We start from the raw sequence: 18,505 nt of genomic DNA, 5'->3' as shown, positions 1-18,505 counted from the left end.
AACATTGTTGATGAAGAAAATAATAGAAGATAAGAAGTGCTTCAATACATTAACATGTTCCCTCTCCTATTTATATAAATTAGAAAAAAATATTTTTAATAGAGAATTTTACTCAACAAAATAGAGAGATTTCCTGTTACTGCCCCCACAAGATGGTGCTCCTGATAAGGATATCAATTTTGGATCTATGTAAAGAATAATTTACAAGCGAGAGAGGATGCACTGATATGATAGAGCAATCATATCAGTGATGTTAGTGCACTGTTGTACAACTCATTATTTAATATAATAAATAAATTCTTCTTAATTTTTTTTTTTTTAAGAAAAAACTCGGTGATCCTACTTCAGTGCTGCAGCTTCACAGCCTTCAAGGGATTGGTATGAATTGAATGGTTGGAATATGCAAGAAGGGTTCCATTTTCTTACACATCCTCTGAAGCAGTAGAGAATTATGACTCTCAGTTTCTCAGACTTTTTGTGTTTGGATTTCATGGAACACTGATAACTATCTTTAACGGCACAGCCAGCAACAACTACCATGCAACCTTCCCTTGATGTAGTCTCTTTATGATCCCTGTGGGTTTTCACATGACCATGCAACAATGAAAGCAAATGTCAGCTCAGGAAGTGGCTCTGATCACATTCATCTTCCATGCTGTTCAGCCAATTCAAGTTCTTGGAATCCTCTTTTAGCAGAATGGCTTCATGCCATGAACTCTCCTGGATATGCAGCTTGCTCACTCTTGCCTTGATAGGCTCATTTGAAGCTCTAACAGCAGGATCACCATCGCAGCCTCCGGAGGTCATCCCTTTGCCAGTGTCATCGTTTGAATCAGCTGCAACATTGTCATCAACATGAGGAACTGGCTTGTCAGGGCATGGCTGACCTTTTTGTGCAGCGGAATGGATGCTCTGAGGACGACTGCTTGCGGGTTGCACTCTCAGATGGCTTGTTCAGCCAACTTCATTCCAAGACTCGGCGGCACTTCGAGTGGGAGGTCACGGAGAGCAAGTGGCTGTACTTGAACTGGGCTATTCGATCGAGTATTCGAAGCAATGGAGGGAGTTTGAGGTCGAACAGTTGGCGTCCAAGTCAGGGATGGTCCAGTTTTGACGGGGATTGACGATACACCTCAAGTCTTGGATTCATCCTTGCTGTTGATTCAGCAGCTGAGCGATTCCGGTGACTGAATTGGTAGTGGTGCTGAGGATTGCTGTCCTGCTGTTGTTAGAGTAATCGCAAGAAGCCCATACATTCCAATTGCCCGACAAAGGTGCTCCCGAACTCAACCATGAAACAAACGACGACCGCAGCGGCGCCCACATGTCGTTCCTCCTCCAAAACGCCCTCATTTGGAATCTCACCACCTCGCGCTACCGCAAGAAGGAGGAGGAAAGGGCCGCCTTATGTCTATCGACCACGGTTTCAGGTTCTTGAAGCAGAAGAACCTGAAACCGTTCAAGAACCTGAAACCGTACCCATTCCCATTGATCCGACCGAGCCCCATGATCCTGGAACCCAAAGGTAGCAGCTTGGCGGGGGCAACAGTTGCAGCCGGAAGCGAGCACCCGAGAATATGCGATTTGGGCATGCGGGATTGGAGGGCGGCTGGAGCTGAAGCGGGTCGAGTTCAAGAACGGAATCATGGCCGGCAGAGAAGGCGCTCCGTGGCCAAGAATTAATCGGGAGTTCGTCGGGACAGAGCCCGTGGAACCCACTCGCACAAACAAGGAAAGCAAATGCGAGGCTGACAAGGCCGTGTTTTGTGTTTCTGCAAATGAAAACAGAGTTCCTAGTTTTGTCTTGTTTTCCTGTTTTTGCTTTTAAAAATATGTTTCCAAACATGTAATAGTACAACTACTCCATCCTACAAGCCAATAAAAGAGGAGAGGAGAGATGGACACCAGACTTCTATTCCATTCCCATTCAAAGCCGGCATGTAGAAAGAATTCCATGTTCTGTTTACACGCCTTCGATTAGGGTTAGGGTTCTCCAAGAATTCCACCGGGTTGATCGATTCCGTCCTCTTCTTCTCCAATTCGCCCATCGATTTCACAGGGCACCCACTCGACCACCTACCATTCATCCGATTCCTCTTCCGTCTCCGCTGTTTCTTGCGGAGTTCCCTAGTTCTTCCTGGTTTGATTCGGGCGGCGATGATGGAGACCTCAGGCGCAAGCTCCGATCCCTACAGAAGCCAGGCCGGTGGCGGAGGCGGTTCGTCGAGGAGGTTCCGGATCCGGTTTTCGCCGTCCAATTTGATCCGGGCGCCGCTCTCGACGCTGTTGGAGTACTCCGGGATCTTGCGGACTCGGGCGGGCCACTCGGAGGGCGAGATCATGGTCGGTGAGTCCATGCGCGACCATGGCCCTGGTCGGATTGGGGAGTCCTCTCTCCCTGGCGTCGGTGGAAGCGGCAGCGGGGAGGTGGCTATAAGGATAATTGGGGTCGGGGATCACGAGGGTTCAAGGGTGGGGCCGAGCCCGATGCAGCCCTTGGCTGTTGGGCCATGCCGGGAGGGGAACCCTGGTGGTGCTGGTGTATCGAGCGAGTTGCTTGGCACTTTGCCTGAAAGGCATGGAAGAGATGGAGGGAGCGATATTGGCGTTGGGGAAATAGGACCTTCTTCTTCTTCTTTGCCGGCATCCATCTTGGGCGGCAGCGGTCAGAGCGCGGATGGTGAGGTGAACAATGCAGGTGGTAACGGCAGAGATTCAGCATACCAGAGATATGACATACAACAGGTTGCTAGGTGGATCGAGCAGGTACTGCCGTTCTCGTTGCTTCTATTGGTGGTGTTCATCAGACAGCATCTGCAAGGTATTTGTTTTTGGATTCTGCCCTTTAATATTTAGCTGTTATAATTTATTTGGTTCTAGATCTTAGAATGGAGTATTGACATGCCATTTTACATGAATATCGGGCTTCATTCTTTGAATATCTATCAGTATTGTCAGAGAATATACTTTCACCATTATTTTCTTTTTTACCTGAGACTATTTATTGTACATTCTCAAACAGCAATGGACTTATTGGTTCCTGAGTTTGAGAAGGTGCAAACAAATGTTTATCTAAATTCATTGATGTTGTCCAATGAGGAAATGTTTCAAGTTCATAGTTGCAATGATGTAGCTCCTTTTTCCACTTTCTGTACATATGTTTCTGTATCCATTCTCAACTTTGCAGTTGTTTAACCCTTAACTTTTATTGGCAAAGAATAACTCTCTCGAAGTGCTGAGGTTTTCAGCTGACTCTCAGTCAGCTATACATCTCATGCATGCTTTCTTTTCTAGGATAGAAATTAGATAGTCAAATATGTAGTTCAGAATTGTAGAAATGGGTTGTTGATCCAGTAACAATTCTTATTTTACTTGGGTGTGAATGATATCTTGGTCTAGGCCTTGGTTGGTGCATGCATCTTGTTACCATATGTTGCAAGTAAGCGTTCATGTAGATTCTGTTGTCCAGCATTCTCTTGTGTCATTTATTTTCTAATTGTAAACAAAACCTATCTATGGTACAGTATGTTACATGATGTTAGCTTAGTTAATTGCTCTCTTTATCCTTATTGATGAGCTTTTTTGACTGAACAGCTTCTCTATTGCGAATTAGGATGATGAAGCTCTCTTACTTTTTTTTATGCTCTAGCAATTTTCTGTGCTCTATATATAAGACTTTTAAATTAGCTGAAGAAGTTAACTATGTGTTGTTAGCACTTTTTTCTTCGCAACTGTTGCACGCAAAAGTGTATGTATTTTCTTTCCTCTTTCAACTTTGTTATGTATGGCTTTGAAAAAAATGTGCAGGTTTCTTTGTCACTATCTGGATTGCTGCAGTGATGTTTAAGTCAAATGATATTTTGAGAAAGCAAACTGCTTTAAAGGTTGGTATAGTTCTATTGTGGATCTTTTAAATTTGTTTAACCTTATGATGTGTGAAAATAATTTTGGACCTTTCTTCTTAATCATCACATATTTGTGGATATTAATGAAAGAAGTAGAAGTTTTATTGACAGAAACATGCAATCCATTCTTTTTAAATGTATTACGTCTAATGCTTCTCCGAGGAGAGTCTTATGGTGGTCCAATAATTGATTTATTTGGAATTTATTTTGCATTTATGTGCTGAACTATTTTCACACTACTGGAAAGAGGGACATAGAAGGGGTAGGAGTGGGACAGGTTTGAGCACTTAGATGGGTTCATTATAATTTAATTGGACTGCTACATAGTGTTCTGTTTCTTTGACCTGTGCCATTAGTTTTCTGTTATTATTTGGAGGTGTATGACTATCCTATCTGCTTAGCTTAGATTCTGAAGCTTTCCATCTTATATTATAAGACTGCTAACATTGGTCACTTATTTCTCCATGAAGTGTTATTTCTTAGAACCATGATCATCATTATGATTTGTATTTCTGACAATTTCATTGATCATTGCAGGGAGAGCGAAAAATATCTGTACTTGTTGGAATTACACTAGTTTTCATGATTCATGTGTTTGGAGTCTACTGGTGGTACAGGAATGAGGGCCTTCTGTACCCACTGGTCATGCTTCCTCCTAAAGAAGTACCTCCATTTTGGCATGCCATATTTATTATTATGGTTAATGGTATTTTACTCTGATGGTCACTGTCATCTTTGGTTGTTATGTCTTTTATGCACCTTAACTTTTGCATCTGTTTATTATTATACTATGCTATAGCTTAATTTTCTCATAGTGATTAACCTTCCAACTGATTTTTCACAATGCTATATTTCATGCTCTTTATCTAGCTTCGATCTTTAGCTTGACTTATTTGAAATCAGTTTTTGTTGTTGTGTTCATTAGCAATTTGTTCCTAAGACAATTGACATCAGGTTAATCATTAGTTATTGAGGACACTTCATGTTTTTGTCTTGTGATGAAGGTGGCAGTAAGAGAAGGGGCTTAGGTTGAAATGATGACGAAGGAAAGAGAGGGGGTGGGGAGGGGATTAAGATCGACATAGCGGTTTCTCAGTTTATAAATTGATTTCCACAGTCGTAGTGTCTGTATAAAAAGGAAAATCCAATGCACAAGGATATGGCATCTGGGGAGGGTCAATGTACATAACCTTACGCTTACAAATAGACTTGTTGTTTTCCTTAGTCAAAGCCTGGTTGTTCAGATTGCAGGATCATAAAACTAATCCGTACTAGCTAAAGTGACTGGGATCTCTAGTTGGATTGGATCATGGCTTTTTAGGGTATTCTGATGTTATGATATGCTGATCTGTCTTTCTGCTTATAAAGCAAAGTAAGAGACTTGTTGATTCATTTCATGCTTATATGACATCAGAGTTCAACAATTTATGGCATTACCACAAGCAATCACTATGAAAATGTTTATAGATTCTTGCACCATGCTATCTCCATCTATCACTAGATTTTTTTTTCCCCCCAAAAATGGATCCTTCAGTGGAGATCTACTGATACCTTGGTTAGAATAGGTGTGACACTTGGGATTAGTGCAGCGAGAGAGGCAGAGAAACATCTAAGAGAAGTTTATTAGTAAGGATAAATTTGATGGCTATTATTTTGACTAGCAATGCTGCATTCAAAGAAGCTTAATAGAGTGAAAAGATCCACGCAGCCGGCCACTAGTACACGAAACCTTTCAATAAGAAGTTATTAATGGATCAATAATAGGTTATAAATTTTTTATGCTACTCTATAGTCTATACACACTTTCTTAATGAATAAACACTGCTTTTCTCTGATTTTAAAAGTTTGGGATCAAAGTTTATGCTACATAACTTGACTGAAAATAATCAAATCTTATTTATTTTTAAGTTGTCAAATTATTACTAGAAACTGTACTTACAAAAAAAAAAAAAAAAGAAATTTGCTTGCAACTGTTGCTGTTTGTAGAATTGTCATTCTTGGTATTACCATTTTGGACGAACTTTATGTCCTCAAAAGAATGAAAATTTATCCGAAAAGATTTAGGAGCATTTCCAATGCAAGTTGAATGTAGTGGTTCATGCAACTTATGAAGAGAAGCAAGGTGCAAGAAGATATCACCTCATATCTTATTTCGTGCCATGCCACTATACAGTTGTTTGCTTGTGTAGACATCTGTATCAAATAATTATTTACTTCCAACCTACTCAGGCTCTTCCCACACCCTATAGGGCAGGAATCTTATGTGCTGGGCCCCTTCTCTAACAATTCTCCAATGGTTTCTGTTGATTTTGATATTCAGAAAAATACAAGCATATGAAAATTTTAAAATAAGAGCTATAAAGTTATAAAAGACTACCTACTGAATAGAAGATAATAAGCCTTTTTTTAAAATATTTTTATTACTGCTCCCCTTAGTGGAGACCCAGAGGTCTCATTCAGGTATTGAAGGATAATTACATTTCTGTAATTGGTGTTCTTTTTTGTAAGATATATCACCTTGTAATTTGTACTTAAAGTGGCGGCAGTAGTTAGATGTTTAACATCTTTTAGTATCAATAATTTAGAACTGCTCAGAAATTAGATTTTCTTAAGTTTATTGCATTCTTGTCATAAATTCCTTTGGAACTGTCTTAATGAAATCATTGTGTTATATGAATCACAGCTCATAACTGATTTTATTGTTATCAGATACATTGGTGCGCCAGGCTGCTATGGTGGTCAAGTGTGTGCTCTTGATGTATTACAAAAATAGTAGGGGCCGTAAATATCGTAAGCAGGTACTCAACCTTTTCTTTCACATTTATGATTTATGTTTGTAGAAATATTATTTCTAGTTGCTTTTTTATTGTTAGCTTATGACATAGGTCTCCTATGTATAGTTTCTGAGCTCGGACAGGGCAACAACATCTAATGACAATCGGTATTTAGTACTTTTAGATAGGAAAGTTAATTGATCGAAACATTGTTCAGAGAGTCGAACATGGATAGCTATGGTGAAGAAGGGCATTGAATATGGTTTTTGATCATCATGTGCCTCCTAAGTGAAAAGAAGAATTCTATAAGACAGTTGTAAGTCCAATTATACTTAATAGAACTCTAGGTAGCTAGAAAACAACATATTCAAAATTGTTTTGTGTATTCAAGACGAGGATGTAGATGGATGTATGACATTGTTATAGAATAAAAAGTAATCCTTTTACCGGCCTAACAACGAACCGACACATGACCGATCCTTTTTGAGTGGCCCTGTTTGATACAACCTTTTTTTGTTTCTAATTTAGGGTTAAACCCCCCACCCCTCCCCTCTTTTTCCTCTCTCTCTCTCTCTCTCTCTCTCTCTCTCTCTCAAATCTCTCTAATACCTCACACCACCTTATCTCCCTCACCTCTTGATGCCCTTCGCCATTGACATGCAGCCCGTTGCTTTCTTTGCTTGCAGCAAGCTACCATTCAACTGCTCACCCTATCACGGACTTAGCTGGAGTTGCCTAAGTCGTGAGGTACCCTTGCGGCAAAGTTACAAACTTTACTAAAGTTGCCTAAGTCGTGAAGCACCTTTGCGCTAACTCCTCGGACTTAGCTGAGATTGCTTAAGTCATGAGGTGCTTTTGCGACATATACATCCGCAAAGGTTCAGCTTAGTTGCAACCTCGTACAAGTCCCGAAGGATTTGTAAAACAGAAAGTTGATTAGATTGAAAATGAGTGATGAATAAGTCCCGACGTCTCACGAAGAGGGAAGCTTTACAAGCAATTCAACGAGCACCTTGAATGTAAGAGAGAAAATAGAGGAAGGAGAAAACAAGGACTTTAGAAGGTAGGACGAACAATTGCAAGTCCATAAACAACTGCTCACCGGGTGTCGGGCGCGAAGGCAAGTTTCCGTCAAGTTAACGTGCGAACTTGTGAAGATTGTTCAACACCTGACGATATACCGAAGCCCCATCCAGCCCTGTGCCACATGGAGGGTTCCAGGGTTTTGAGATGGTTGATGCTTCGCGTGCAGCTGCTGTTTGCAGAAAACAAGCCGTGACACGCGAAAACGAAGCCATTTTGGGGCAGTTCGGCCCGGCGTGGCGAGCGGTCGCACTGCAGCGCTGCGAACTATCGTTGCTTATATTTTCCAAACAAAAACACACAAAACCAAGACAAAATATGTTGCCATGTCTCTGTATAAGCATGTAAAAGCAACGAACGGTTCGTTGAATGAAGTTGTTGCGGGTGCGCGACGATCGTTTGTGACATTCTCCCCCACTTAAACTATTGATGCCTTCGTCGACCCTTGTTGGTAGTTGTTGACGATTGCTTCTTCATGCCGTAGGGCATCTTCGGGTTCCCAACTATCTTCGGTTCGAGGAAGCTTTCGTCACTTAACCAAGTACTCGGTCTGCTCTGCTCCATTAGGGGGCTTTATCTCGCGATCCGCTAAAATGGTTTCAACTCGCTTCTCATAGGAAGCTCTTGTGGGGGGTAGCCGAGTTGGAACACTTCAGGAAACATCTTGTGGATCTGAGTGGCAGGCTTTCAAGTTGCTGGCGTGAAAAACATTGTGAATTTTGAGCCACGTCGGCAGCGGTAACTTATAGGAGATTTTGCTCACCCTACTAATAATTGGGAGGGCCATTCATACTTGCACACCAATCCTTTATATGCTTTGTGCCTAAAGAATTGGAGTGATACTGGTTGGAGCTTCACCATCACCAAATCGTCGACTTTGAGCTATTGTGGTCGCCTTCCCAAGTTTGCCTACTTCTACATCTTTTTGGTCGCCTTCTCCAAGTAAGCCTACGTAATATCTGCATTTCCATATTATTCTTTTGCAAAGTGATATGCTAACGGACTACTCCCAGTATACTTGATTGCCAAGGTGTGAGGAGTTGACGGTTGTTGTCTTGTAATGATCTCGAATGGGCTCTTGTTGAATGCAGAGCTCTGTCGCAAATTGTAGGAGAATTGGGTTATGTCTAACAACTTCACCCAATCTCATTCGTTGGCACTCACGTAGTGCCGAAGATATTGCTCAAGGAGTGAGTTTATCCTTTCGGTTTGGCCATCCGTCTGGGGTGGAGGCTTGTGGAGAAGTATAACTTAGACTCCAACAATTTGAATAGTTTGGTCCAGAATCGTCCCAGGAACCGAGCGTCTTGATCACTGATGATATTGTGCGGGATCCCCCAATACTTTACCACATTCTTCATCATTAGCTTGGCCACCTCGTCTGCTGAACAGTGTAGAGGTGTAGCAATGAAAGTTGCATACTTTGAAAATCGATCGACCACCACAAGTGTCGATCCGAGTCCCCCTACTGCTGGCAAGCTTGATATGAAGTCCAACGAAATGCTCTCGCACGACCTTTCTGGTATGGGCAATGGCTCCAAAAGTCTTACTGACATCCGCTGCTCCACCTTATCTTGTTGGCAAGTAAGGCACGTTCGAACATATTCTTCCACATCATTCCCCATCTTCAGTCAGTAGAAGGCCCTCTCCATGAGAGCCAATGTTCGGTGAATGCCTGGATGTCTTGCCCAAATGGAATCGTGACACTCTCAAGAATTCGCGCCTTAAATTGTCCACTCGAGGACCATAAACCCTATTCCCTTTGGTGTAGACGAGTCCCTCTTGGATCCTAATTCGTCGTGCCTTGCGTTCTTTGATTAGTTGCATCAGGATCACTGTACAGTCCATCCCTGATTCTGGAAAGGAAGTTGGAGTGCAGTTGACTTGCTTAGCCTCCGCATTCCAATTGTATGGCATTCACCCGCTCCACTTTTCGGCTCAGCGCATCGGCCATGACATTTGCTCTTCCGGGCTTGTACTCCATTGTCATATCAAATTCGGCCAGGAAATCCTGCTATTGTGCTTGCTTCGAGGAGAGTTTCTTTTGAGTTTGGAAGTAACTCAAAGCAATGTTGTCCGTCCTGAGCACAAATCGTGATCCGAGAAGGTAGTGCCGACAAACTCGTAGATAGTGGACCAACGTTGTCATCTCCTTCTCGTGCATCGGATACCGCCGCTCGGTCTCATTGAAGTTGTGGCTCTCGTAGGCCACCGGGTGACCCTCCTACATGAGTACTCCCCCAATAGCGAAATCCGAAGCATTTGTATGGACTTCGAAGGTCTCCCCATAATCTGACAATTTGAGCACCGGTTCTTCCAACACAGCAACCTTTAGATCTTGGAATGCAGCTTCACATTTGTCAGACCATCTCCAAGGCCGCTCCTTCAGCAACTCCATTAGTGGGGTTGCACGCTTCGAATACCCAACTATGAAGCGCTGATAGTAGTTTGACGAAACCAAGGAAGGATCTCAGCTCCGGCACCTTCTTTGGAGTTTGTCATTTCGCAACAGCTTGCACCAAGTAGACGACCACAAACTTATCCAAATACTCCTTGAATAGTTGGTTCATAATAGTGCAGAATGTGGTCGGAGCGTTGGTTAAGCTGAAAGGCATCACCAAGAACTCAAACGCTTCGTACTTAGTCACGCAAGTAGTCTTCGCTTCGTCTCTTTTAGCAATGCGCACCTATCAATACCCTGACCGAAGGTCGAGTATGGAGAAATGCTTTGCTTTGCCCAATTGGTCGAACAAGTCCGCGATGAGCGGGATGGGATACTTGTTCTTCACTATCACCTTGTTGAGGGCTCAATAATCGACGCATGGTCGGAGGCTCATATCTTGTTTCTTTTGGAACAGAATTGGACTCTGAATGGTGCTTTAGAACTGCGGATAAGACCATCGCTTAGTAGTTCATCTAATTGCTTTCTGAGCTCTGCTAACTCTGGAGGGGACATGCGGTAGGGTAGTTTCGTTGGAGGCTTCACTCCCGGCTCCAGCTCGATATGATGATCCATGCCTCTGCGTGGTGGCAGAGTTTTCGGCAACTCAGGTGGCGTAATATCTGTGAACTCCTTCAGAACATTTGCCACCACAACAGGTTCATGAATGGCCTTCCCGTCGAGGGGCTCTAGCTTCACAGTAGCTATGAATGTTAATTCGTCTTTTCGTCTCCCTTTCTTTAGTTGTAATGACGATATCTGTTGGGGATCCTTGGTTCCTCTTCGAGAGACGGGAACCACACAGGGGTCGTCATCTCCTATAATACATAGGGAGTTTAGGAATGACATTGGTACCAACTTAGTCGTGTGCATGAACTCCATTCCAAGGATCACTTGGAAGTCGTCCAATGGCACCGCCATCATGTTTGTGCTCTCGCTCCATTTTTCGATCTTGATGGGGACTCCCTTTCCCAGCCCGTAGACCCGCTTGGCCTCCGAGTTCACTGCCTTCATCTGACTTGGGTTCTTCTCCAAGATTAGCCCAAGTCGCTTTGCTTCTTGAACGCCAATAAAGTTATGGGTAGTGCTCGTGTCCATCATTGCACGAGTTGTTTGGCCATTGAGCTTAATGTCCATGTACATCAGCTCGTTACTCCCTGCTTTCAATGGTTGTGCCTTCATTTTCCCCCCCACTTGCATTCAACAAATGCATTGCTCCCATTCGGGGACCTTGCGACTCCTCGTCGTCGTTGTTGGATTCTGAACTACTTGAACTGAGGGCGACGGCCTTGCCCTTGTTTGATTTGGGAGGATGGATTGAAGCTGTTAAGGCATTGAGTTCCTGTTTCTATGGGCACTCCCTCACCATATGCGACCCTCCGCACAAAAAGCATCTGCCAGGTTTTGGGGCATTGCTTTTCGAGCTTGGCCCTTTGTGTGAACTCTTTTTCCTTCGCCCTCGGGCTTCTTCCCTCGAGAATATTTTGGAGGATGGTTTCCTGAAGATTGTTTCCTTTTACCTGAGTCCTCCGAGGAAACAAAATCGATGAGCCTTTCTGTGACCGCGATTGCCCCGATTACATTGGTGACATTCCTTCGATGCAGTTCCTGCCGAGCTCATGGTTTAAGGCTATCGAGGAAGCTGAACAACTTATCCTTCTCGGACATGTCCTGTATGTCCAGCATCAGTGCAAAAAATTGTTTCACATAGTCTTGGATGGAAGTATTTTGGCGGAGTTGTCTCAATTTCCTCCTTGTGACGAACTCTGTGTTCTCGGGTAGGAACTGAGTTCTCAACTCCCGCAAGTCCTCCCATGTGTTCACTCGACACCGACCTTGTTGGATCTCCTCCCAATGAGTTCGCCACCAAAGTTTACATCCCCATTTAGATACATGGTTTCTATTTAAACTTTGGTATCTTCATAATCGGGCCTTGTAGCTCGAAAGTACTGTTTCATGTCAAACAAGAAATTCTCCAGCTCCTTTGCGTCCCTAGCACCTCCATAGCAATGAGGCTCAGGTGCCTTCAAGTTTTGTAGCGACACAACGCCGGTGTTGCTCCCTCCCGCATTTAGTGCCCTTGTGAGCGATGGAACTCTGGAAGTGAGTTCCGTCATGACTTCGTGCAAATGTTACACGGAGTCTTTGGTATCGTTCGCTAGTTGATCGACTAGGGCCTCAACCTTGTCGATTCGGAGTTAGCTTCTTCTTGCGAGTTCTCTACCCCAAGAAGCCTTCGTTGGTCTTGGTAGAGTTCCTCCAAGTTCGCTTCAAGAACATCTAGGCGGGTTTCTGCCGCTGTGAGTCTCTCCTTATGGCTCTTTTTCCCGGTTGGCACTCTAGATTGCGCCTCCTCCGCTCGCAGAGAGTAGCCAACTTCTCGCTCATCATGTTCACTGCTATGATCCTCCAAAGCGGTTCCACCAGCATGAGAGCGAGTTTGCACTTGCAGCCCACCTACGGTTGCTTGGGGCAATGGTCCGGCTTGCCCCGCCTTGCTCGATTCGCCACGATGCTTTGCCATGGCGAGATTGCGAAGTTTCTTTGCTATTTGCTCGAATTGCTTGCCTGCTCTGATACCACAATGTCACGGACTTAGCTGGAATTGCTTAAGTTGTGAGACACCCTTGCGGCAAAGTCACAAACTTAGCTGAAGTTGTCTAAATCGTGAAGCACCCTTGCGCCAACTCGGACATAGCTGGGATTGCCTAAGTCATGAGGTGCCCTTGCGACATATGCGTCCGCAAAGGTTCAGCTTAGTTGTAACCTCGTACAGGTCCCGAAGGACTTGTAAAACAAAAAGTTGATTAGATTGAAAATGAGCGATGGACAAGTCCCGACGTCTCGCAAAGAGGGAAGCTTTACAAGCAATTTAGCGAGCACCTTGAGTGCAAGAGAGAAAACAAAGGAAGGAGAAAATAAGAACTTTAGAAGGTAGAACGAACAGTTGCAAGTCCTCAAACAACTGCTCATCGGGTGCCAGGCGCGAAGGCAAGTTCCCGTTAAGTTAACGTGCGAACTTGTGAAGATTGTTCAACGCTCGACGATATACCAGCCCCATCCAGCCCTGTGCCACATGGGGGGTTCCAAGGTGTTGAGATGACTGACGTTTCGCGTGCATCTGCAGTTTGCAGAAATCAGGCCGTGGCACGCGAAAACGGAGTCATTTTGGGGTAGTTCGGCTCGACGCGGTGAGTGACCGCACTGCAGCACTGCGAACTGTCGTTGCTTACATTTTCCAAGCAAAAACACACAAAACCAAAGCAAAACATGCTACCATGCCTCCGTACAAGCATGCAAAAGCGAAAAACGGTTTGTTGAACGAAGTTGTTGCAGGTGCGCGACGACCGTTCGTGACAGCCTGGTACTTATCCTCTTCTCCACTATCTCTTCCTTTTTCTTCTCCTCCTCCCTCTCTCCCTCTTCCTCCTCCTCCCCTTTGCCTCCAACCTCCTTCTCTGTACTGCCCATCATATACCTGTGTACCATTTGTTGGTATGCTGGTATGTGCTAGGCCCATACCAGTCTGGTCAGCAACTGGTATGAATCCATTATCTGATATTTTAAACCATGGTTACCACTTTATATTCCAGTTTACTTTTTCTGATCTAATAATAAAAGTGAATCAAGTGATTGGACATGCAGCCAAATGGAGTCCTAGATTCTTTTATTCCTTTTATCTTTTCACAAATGTATAAGATAGTGTTACAGCTTATAGGCCATCCATTTGTGTCAGGTCGACAAAATAGATACCTAGATATAAGCCTGAATGTGAAGTAAAATAAGACAAAAACATGTTGCACTGCACCCATGCTTGACCTTTGTGATAATTGGAAACAAGCAGATGAAAATAAAAATGACCTGGAGACATTTAGCAAATCAAAGTGTGATATGCCTTACACTGAATGAATCACATTATGTGTGGTTAATAGGATTCCCAATTGGATCCTATTGGGGATCCCCAATAGCTGGAGACGAGAGATTCATATGAGAACTAAGTAAATGAGCCTCTGCTTGAGCTTCCAAAGATACAGGTGTCTGAACAGTGTTTTGATCCCATCAAAGTCTGCATTGAACCCCTTCAAGCTAATGGGTGTAAACAAATAGCGCATCCCTCCACTAAAATAGGTTGGATTTTCTGTATGCGGAATCTGTGCAGGGTGGGTGCTCTATTCAATAATACAGGATGGCATTTACATATATGTTCACTGAATATTTCCTTGCATCTGATTTGTGAATTAAATTTAAGAAATAACCACCACTTAATTTTAAACTAATGTGCGCTGCGACTAGAAAGATGTAAAAATGACATTGCTTCTGCAAAATGGAAAGTCAGTAGTTATTCTAGCTTCTATTTGGGGCTTATATCTGTTTTTAATAAATACCTTTTTAACTTATTGTTTTCTTTTTAAAAAGTTGTATCAATTTTTGAAGAAGGCATATTTATTAGTATTTTTCTTTACATTATTAGGGTCAAATGCTAACTCTTATAGAGTATTTCTTGCTGCTGTACCGTGCCTTGTTGCCGACACCTGTTTGGTACCGATTCTTCCTAAACAAAGAATATGGAAGCCTCTTTTCTTCTCTGACTACAGGACTATACCTTACCTTTAAGCTGACTTCAGTTGTGGAGAAGGTATGATGGCATTCCACCGCTTTATATGATATTAACTTTTGAGTTTATGTTTGTTTTGTTTTTGATGTTGGAAGAGTCAAGCAAGCCCTCAAAATTTCAGCATCCACAGGTTTTACTTTTTTAAAAGATGTGGTTTGAACCTTTGATTTTCAAATTTGATTCTAGGTTCAATCCTTTGTTGCTGCATTGAAGGCACTATCACGGAAAGAAGTACTTTATGGCTCCTATGCAACAATGGAACAGGTCTCAGTTCTTTCCCACCATTAACAAACCTTGTTATTGGATTGTTGGCTTAAGGAACTAATTCTGATAAGATGCTTCACAAAAGCTATCATTTACTGGTGGAAACAAACTCTAAATCTCAGCTCTAATTTAATAACATTAGGTCATTGTGATTGTTTGTTTTATTAGCCCTTTGGCCATCTATCATTGATCGTAGAGCTAGCACTAGGTCTTTCTTTCGATATGATTTTGAACCACTATGTTGTGATAGCTGACTAGTGATATATATGTTGCCGACATTAAGCCACAGCCTTCGCCATGTGCTATTCTCTGGTAGTTGGTTCACTTTCTGTAAACTACCATTTTAAAACTTTTTATAATGGTTTTATCTATCTTGTCTATTTAGTTATGAAATAGTTATCTATCATGTATAGATATTCTTTTAAATGAATTCCATGCATCTTTCTAATATAAAAAGTTGAATTCTATTAACATCAAGAACTCTGCAATAATTGAAGCCATTTTACAAGGTGAGTAGGCCAAGCTTATAGCTCTCCACAAGATTGCAGCATCTGTTGGGTTGTTGGATTGCACCAAAGAAGGAATGTTATGAATTTAAGATTTGCATTATGATGACACTGGAAAATGTTGCAACACTTGTCATCAAAATATAATCCGAAATAACCTGCAAATTTTAATCATCTTGTTTCTTGTTTGTGGTTTTTTATTATGTTACTTGTGCAAGATGAGGGATAACCTGTTTGTATCAGTTAGGCAAGAAAATAAGGATATTACTATGCACTCACAGGTTATGGAACTTATGCAGGTAATTGCTGCTGGCGATTTGTGTGCTATTTGCCAGGAGAAGATGCATGCTCCTATCCTACTCAGCTGTAAACACATCTTCTGCGAGGACTGCGTCTCTGAATGGTAAATGTCTATTCCCTTCGTCAGTTTACGTCTGCAGTCAGTTTCTGGAAGAGAGGAGTTCCTCTTAGATTCTTAAACTAAACAAATTTTTTGAAGCCAAATTACAAACACCAACACCCATCACTGTATGCCTCTTAATCCAGTCTGCAGCTGCATTACCGGTTTCTTTGAGGTAGACCTAATAGTTAGTCTGATACGGATGCCACCTAAGCTGTGCTAGAAGCTTTTCCTATATATTTCAGTGGCCTAAATAAAGAACAGACAGTATTGGTGCTTGTTTGTTTTTTTTTTGCTATTAACATAGTGGAGAAAAATTTCAAGCTTCTGGTACTTGTGCCTAGTTTAGCACTGTTTAAACATGTTCCCAGTTATATTTTATTATACATACAATCATGCACATGCAGTAGTCAGATTCTGAGAGTTAAAAAGACCCATCCTTGTATCTTTTCAGGTTTGAGAGAGAAAGGACATGCCCGTTGTGTAGAGCATTGGTGAAACCAGCAGACCTTAGGTCATTCGGCGATGGTTCCACGAGCTTATTTTTCCAGCTGTTCTGATTTGTACAATAGCAAAAACCTATTTGATGCCGAATTATGCTCAGGAATTAGAAGCTAGGCCTTCGATGTTGTACGTGCCAACCTCCTTGGTATTCGGCCACGTGTTCTTGAGAACCACAAAAATTTGATGAGGAAGCTGTTTGTCCACACTCCCGTGTCCTCCTATCTACATAGGGGAGGGTCCTCTCCTCGTATTCGGAACCTCCATGTATTAACTTTGGTAGTGAATGGTACATGGATTCAAGTTTTCTTTAGAGTCTCTGCCTTTGCTGATCCACTCTAGTCCGTAACATGTAAATAATCAAATCATATAAGTGTACGCTCGCATCTCATTTGGAGTCATGTAAGCCTCAGTGTGAGTTGGTTGCTATCTACGATCTTTCATGGAGAATTCTCATTGCCCAACGAAGTCTCCAAGCGAAGTCAAATCTGTAAAAAAACAGAAAGGATTGTATCGGTTGTAAAAAAACAGAAAAAAAAAATGGATTGGTCCAGCAATCGACACAATGAAATGGTGTGCAGATACATGTATAAATTGCAAGTGTTGTAGATGGAAAAACTTAGCGAAAACGGACGTGATTTATTTGACAAAATTAAGTCTGGATGAATCGAGTTGAGCCACTAGCTTACGACTCTGCCAGGTGGTGGCAAACTATCCGTCGAAACTTGAACGAGGATCCCCTCCAACGCATGTTGGAAGCTGAATCCTCCGATCTCGCTTGTTGACGGTGCATCCTTTCCCTCCCTACGTCTCAGTCGAGGGGGTAGAATTGGAGAGGATCCCACCGGCCATTGGATTCAGGGGGCTGCGGTTGTGGGCGGCCCACCTTCTTGGGCGTTGACGATCGGGTTATGATTGGGTAATGTTTTTGTGGCGGGCACCCGCGAATTTTACGGCGACGGGGTATTTGAATCAAAACATATACCCATATTATATCTAGAATGTTTTAACTAAGTTGGGTAGATATCCGGACTTCTAATAACAAAGACCTAAGGATAATACCGCCTTCATTACTTTCTTTTGCAAAACCTAAAAGTAAAAAAAATAAAAGCTACAAATGAATTAGATTAAAATCAAACTTTGACAAATATATTTTAACTGCATTATAATTTATAATTATTTTTTTGGATAATTTTATCTAGAAAAGTAGCTCTTAATCAGTTTTTATATGATAGCACCTTGTCTTTTTAAATCTTGTAAGGGAGGGGAAATATTTGTTGGATCGATATATGATAGTCTAGTAAGCATAAGGGACAAGACTTATCTCCTTTGTTCGCTCGTATGGACATAAGTTCAAGAGAGGTTATTACAAGTGACCTCCTTTTATTGTTTACATAGACAAGAGCCTATCAAGGATAGTTAGAGCTATCACCTCATACAATATTCATAGAACATTCTCTCTCATTTTATGCACTATAAAATATTATTTTTCTTATAATAATAGAGGTCAATTAGTTTTTTACCGCTTCCACCTTATTGCACCTTACCTCGGAGGTTAATTTAGGCTTCTGAGGGATCGACATGAGAAACCCACACTCAACCTCGATCCTCACGAAGATAATTTACTAAAGTGCGTGAGCACACATATTTTGACATCGAGAGACCTCTAATGACACTTCATCGTTCTTGTACATGTATGGTTGAACCATATCGGGCTAACTAGGAACGTTACTGATTCTTCCCCTAACACTCCTAAAATAACAAAAGAACATATATGTCCTTGTTATTTAAGAATTATTACATGATTTATATAAGTCCTTTGGGCTTTGTTATAAATCATTGTTCAAAGTCCCTAAAATCATCTAAAAATATAAAAAGTAAATTGTATCACTAGTTTTATCTATATTAAAAGATTAAGGTGAGCTGAACAATTATGTTGCATTCATAAATGAATTTTGTTATATTTTATTACAAAATAAAAATAAAAAAGATATCAAATTTGACTTAAAAACTTTTA

At 42.0% G+C, this 18,505-nt stretch overlaps 1 protein-coding gene across 1 annotated transcript; it reads left to right on the top strand.

Moving 5' to 3' along the window:
* The first annotated feature begins 1,906 nt into the window (after window positions 1-1,906).
* LOC135593305 (uncharacterized) lies at window positions 1,907-16,801 on the top strand. The gene is made up of 8 exons (XM_065083230.1): window positions 1,907-2,821; window positions 3,808-3,884; window positions 4,443-4,611; window positions 6,615-6,703; window positions 14,674-14,838; window positions 15,004-15,081; window positions 15,887-15,990; window positions 16,442-16,801. The coding sequence occupies exons 1-8, from the start codon at window positions 2,158-2,160 to the stop codon at window positions 16,545-16,547; spliced, it is 1,452 nt and encodes a 483-aa protein (XP_064939302.1). The 5' UTR covers window positions 1,907-2,157; the 3' UTR covers window positions 16,548-16,801.
* Window positions 16,802-18,505: the final 1,704 nt, after the last annotated feature.

Source organism: Musa acuminata, chromosome BXJ1-9, assembly GCF_036884655.1.
Source record: "Musa acuminata AAA Group cultivar baxijiao chromosome BXJ1-9, Cavendish_Baxijiao_AAA, whole genome shotgun sequence".
NCBI classification, from domain to species: Eukaryota; Viridiplantae; Streptophyta; class Magnoliopsida; order Zingiberales; family Musaceae; genus Musa; species Musa acuminata.
The sequence above is the reverse complement of the archived record's forward strand: the minus strand, read 5'-3'. Positions and strand labels throughout refer to the sequence as shown.

Coding starts and splice junctions, on each gene's coding strand:
- LOC135593305 (XM_065083230.1), top strand. CDS start 2,158: ATGATGGAGACCTCAGGCGCAAGCTCCGATCCCTACAGAAGCCAGGCC. Junction 3,885..4,442: donor GAAAGCAAACTGCTTTAAAG/GTTGGTATAGTT, acceptor TGATCATTGCAG/GGAGAGCGAAAAATATCTGT. Junction 4,612..6,614: donor ATTTATTATTATGGTTAATG/GTATTTTACTCT, acceptor TATTGTTATCAG/ATACATTGGTGCGCCAGGCT.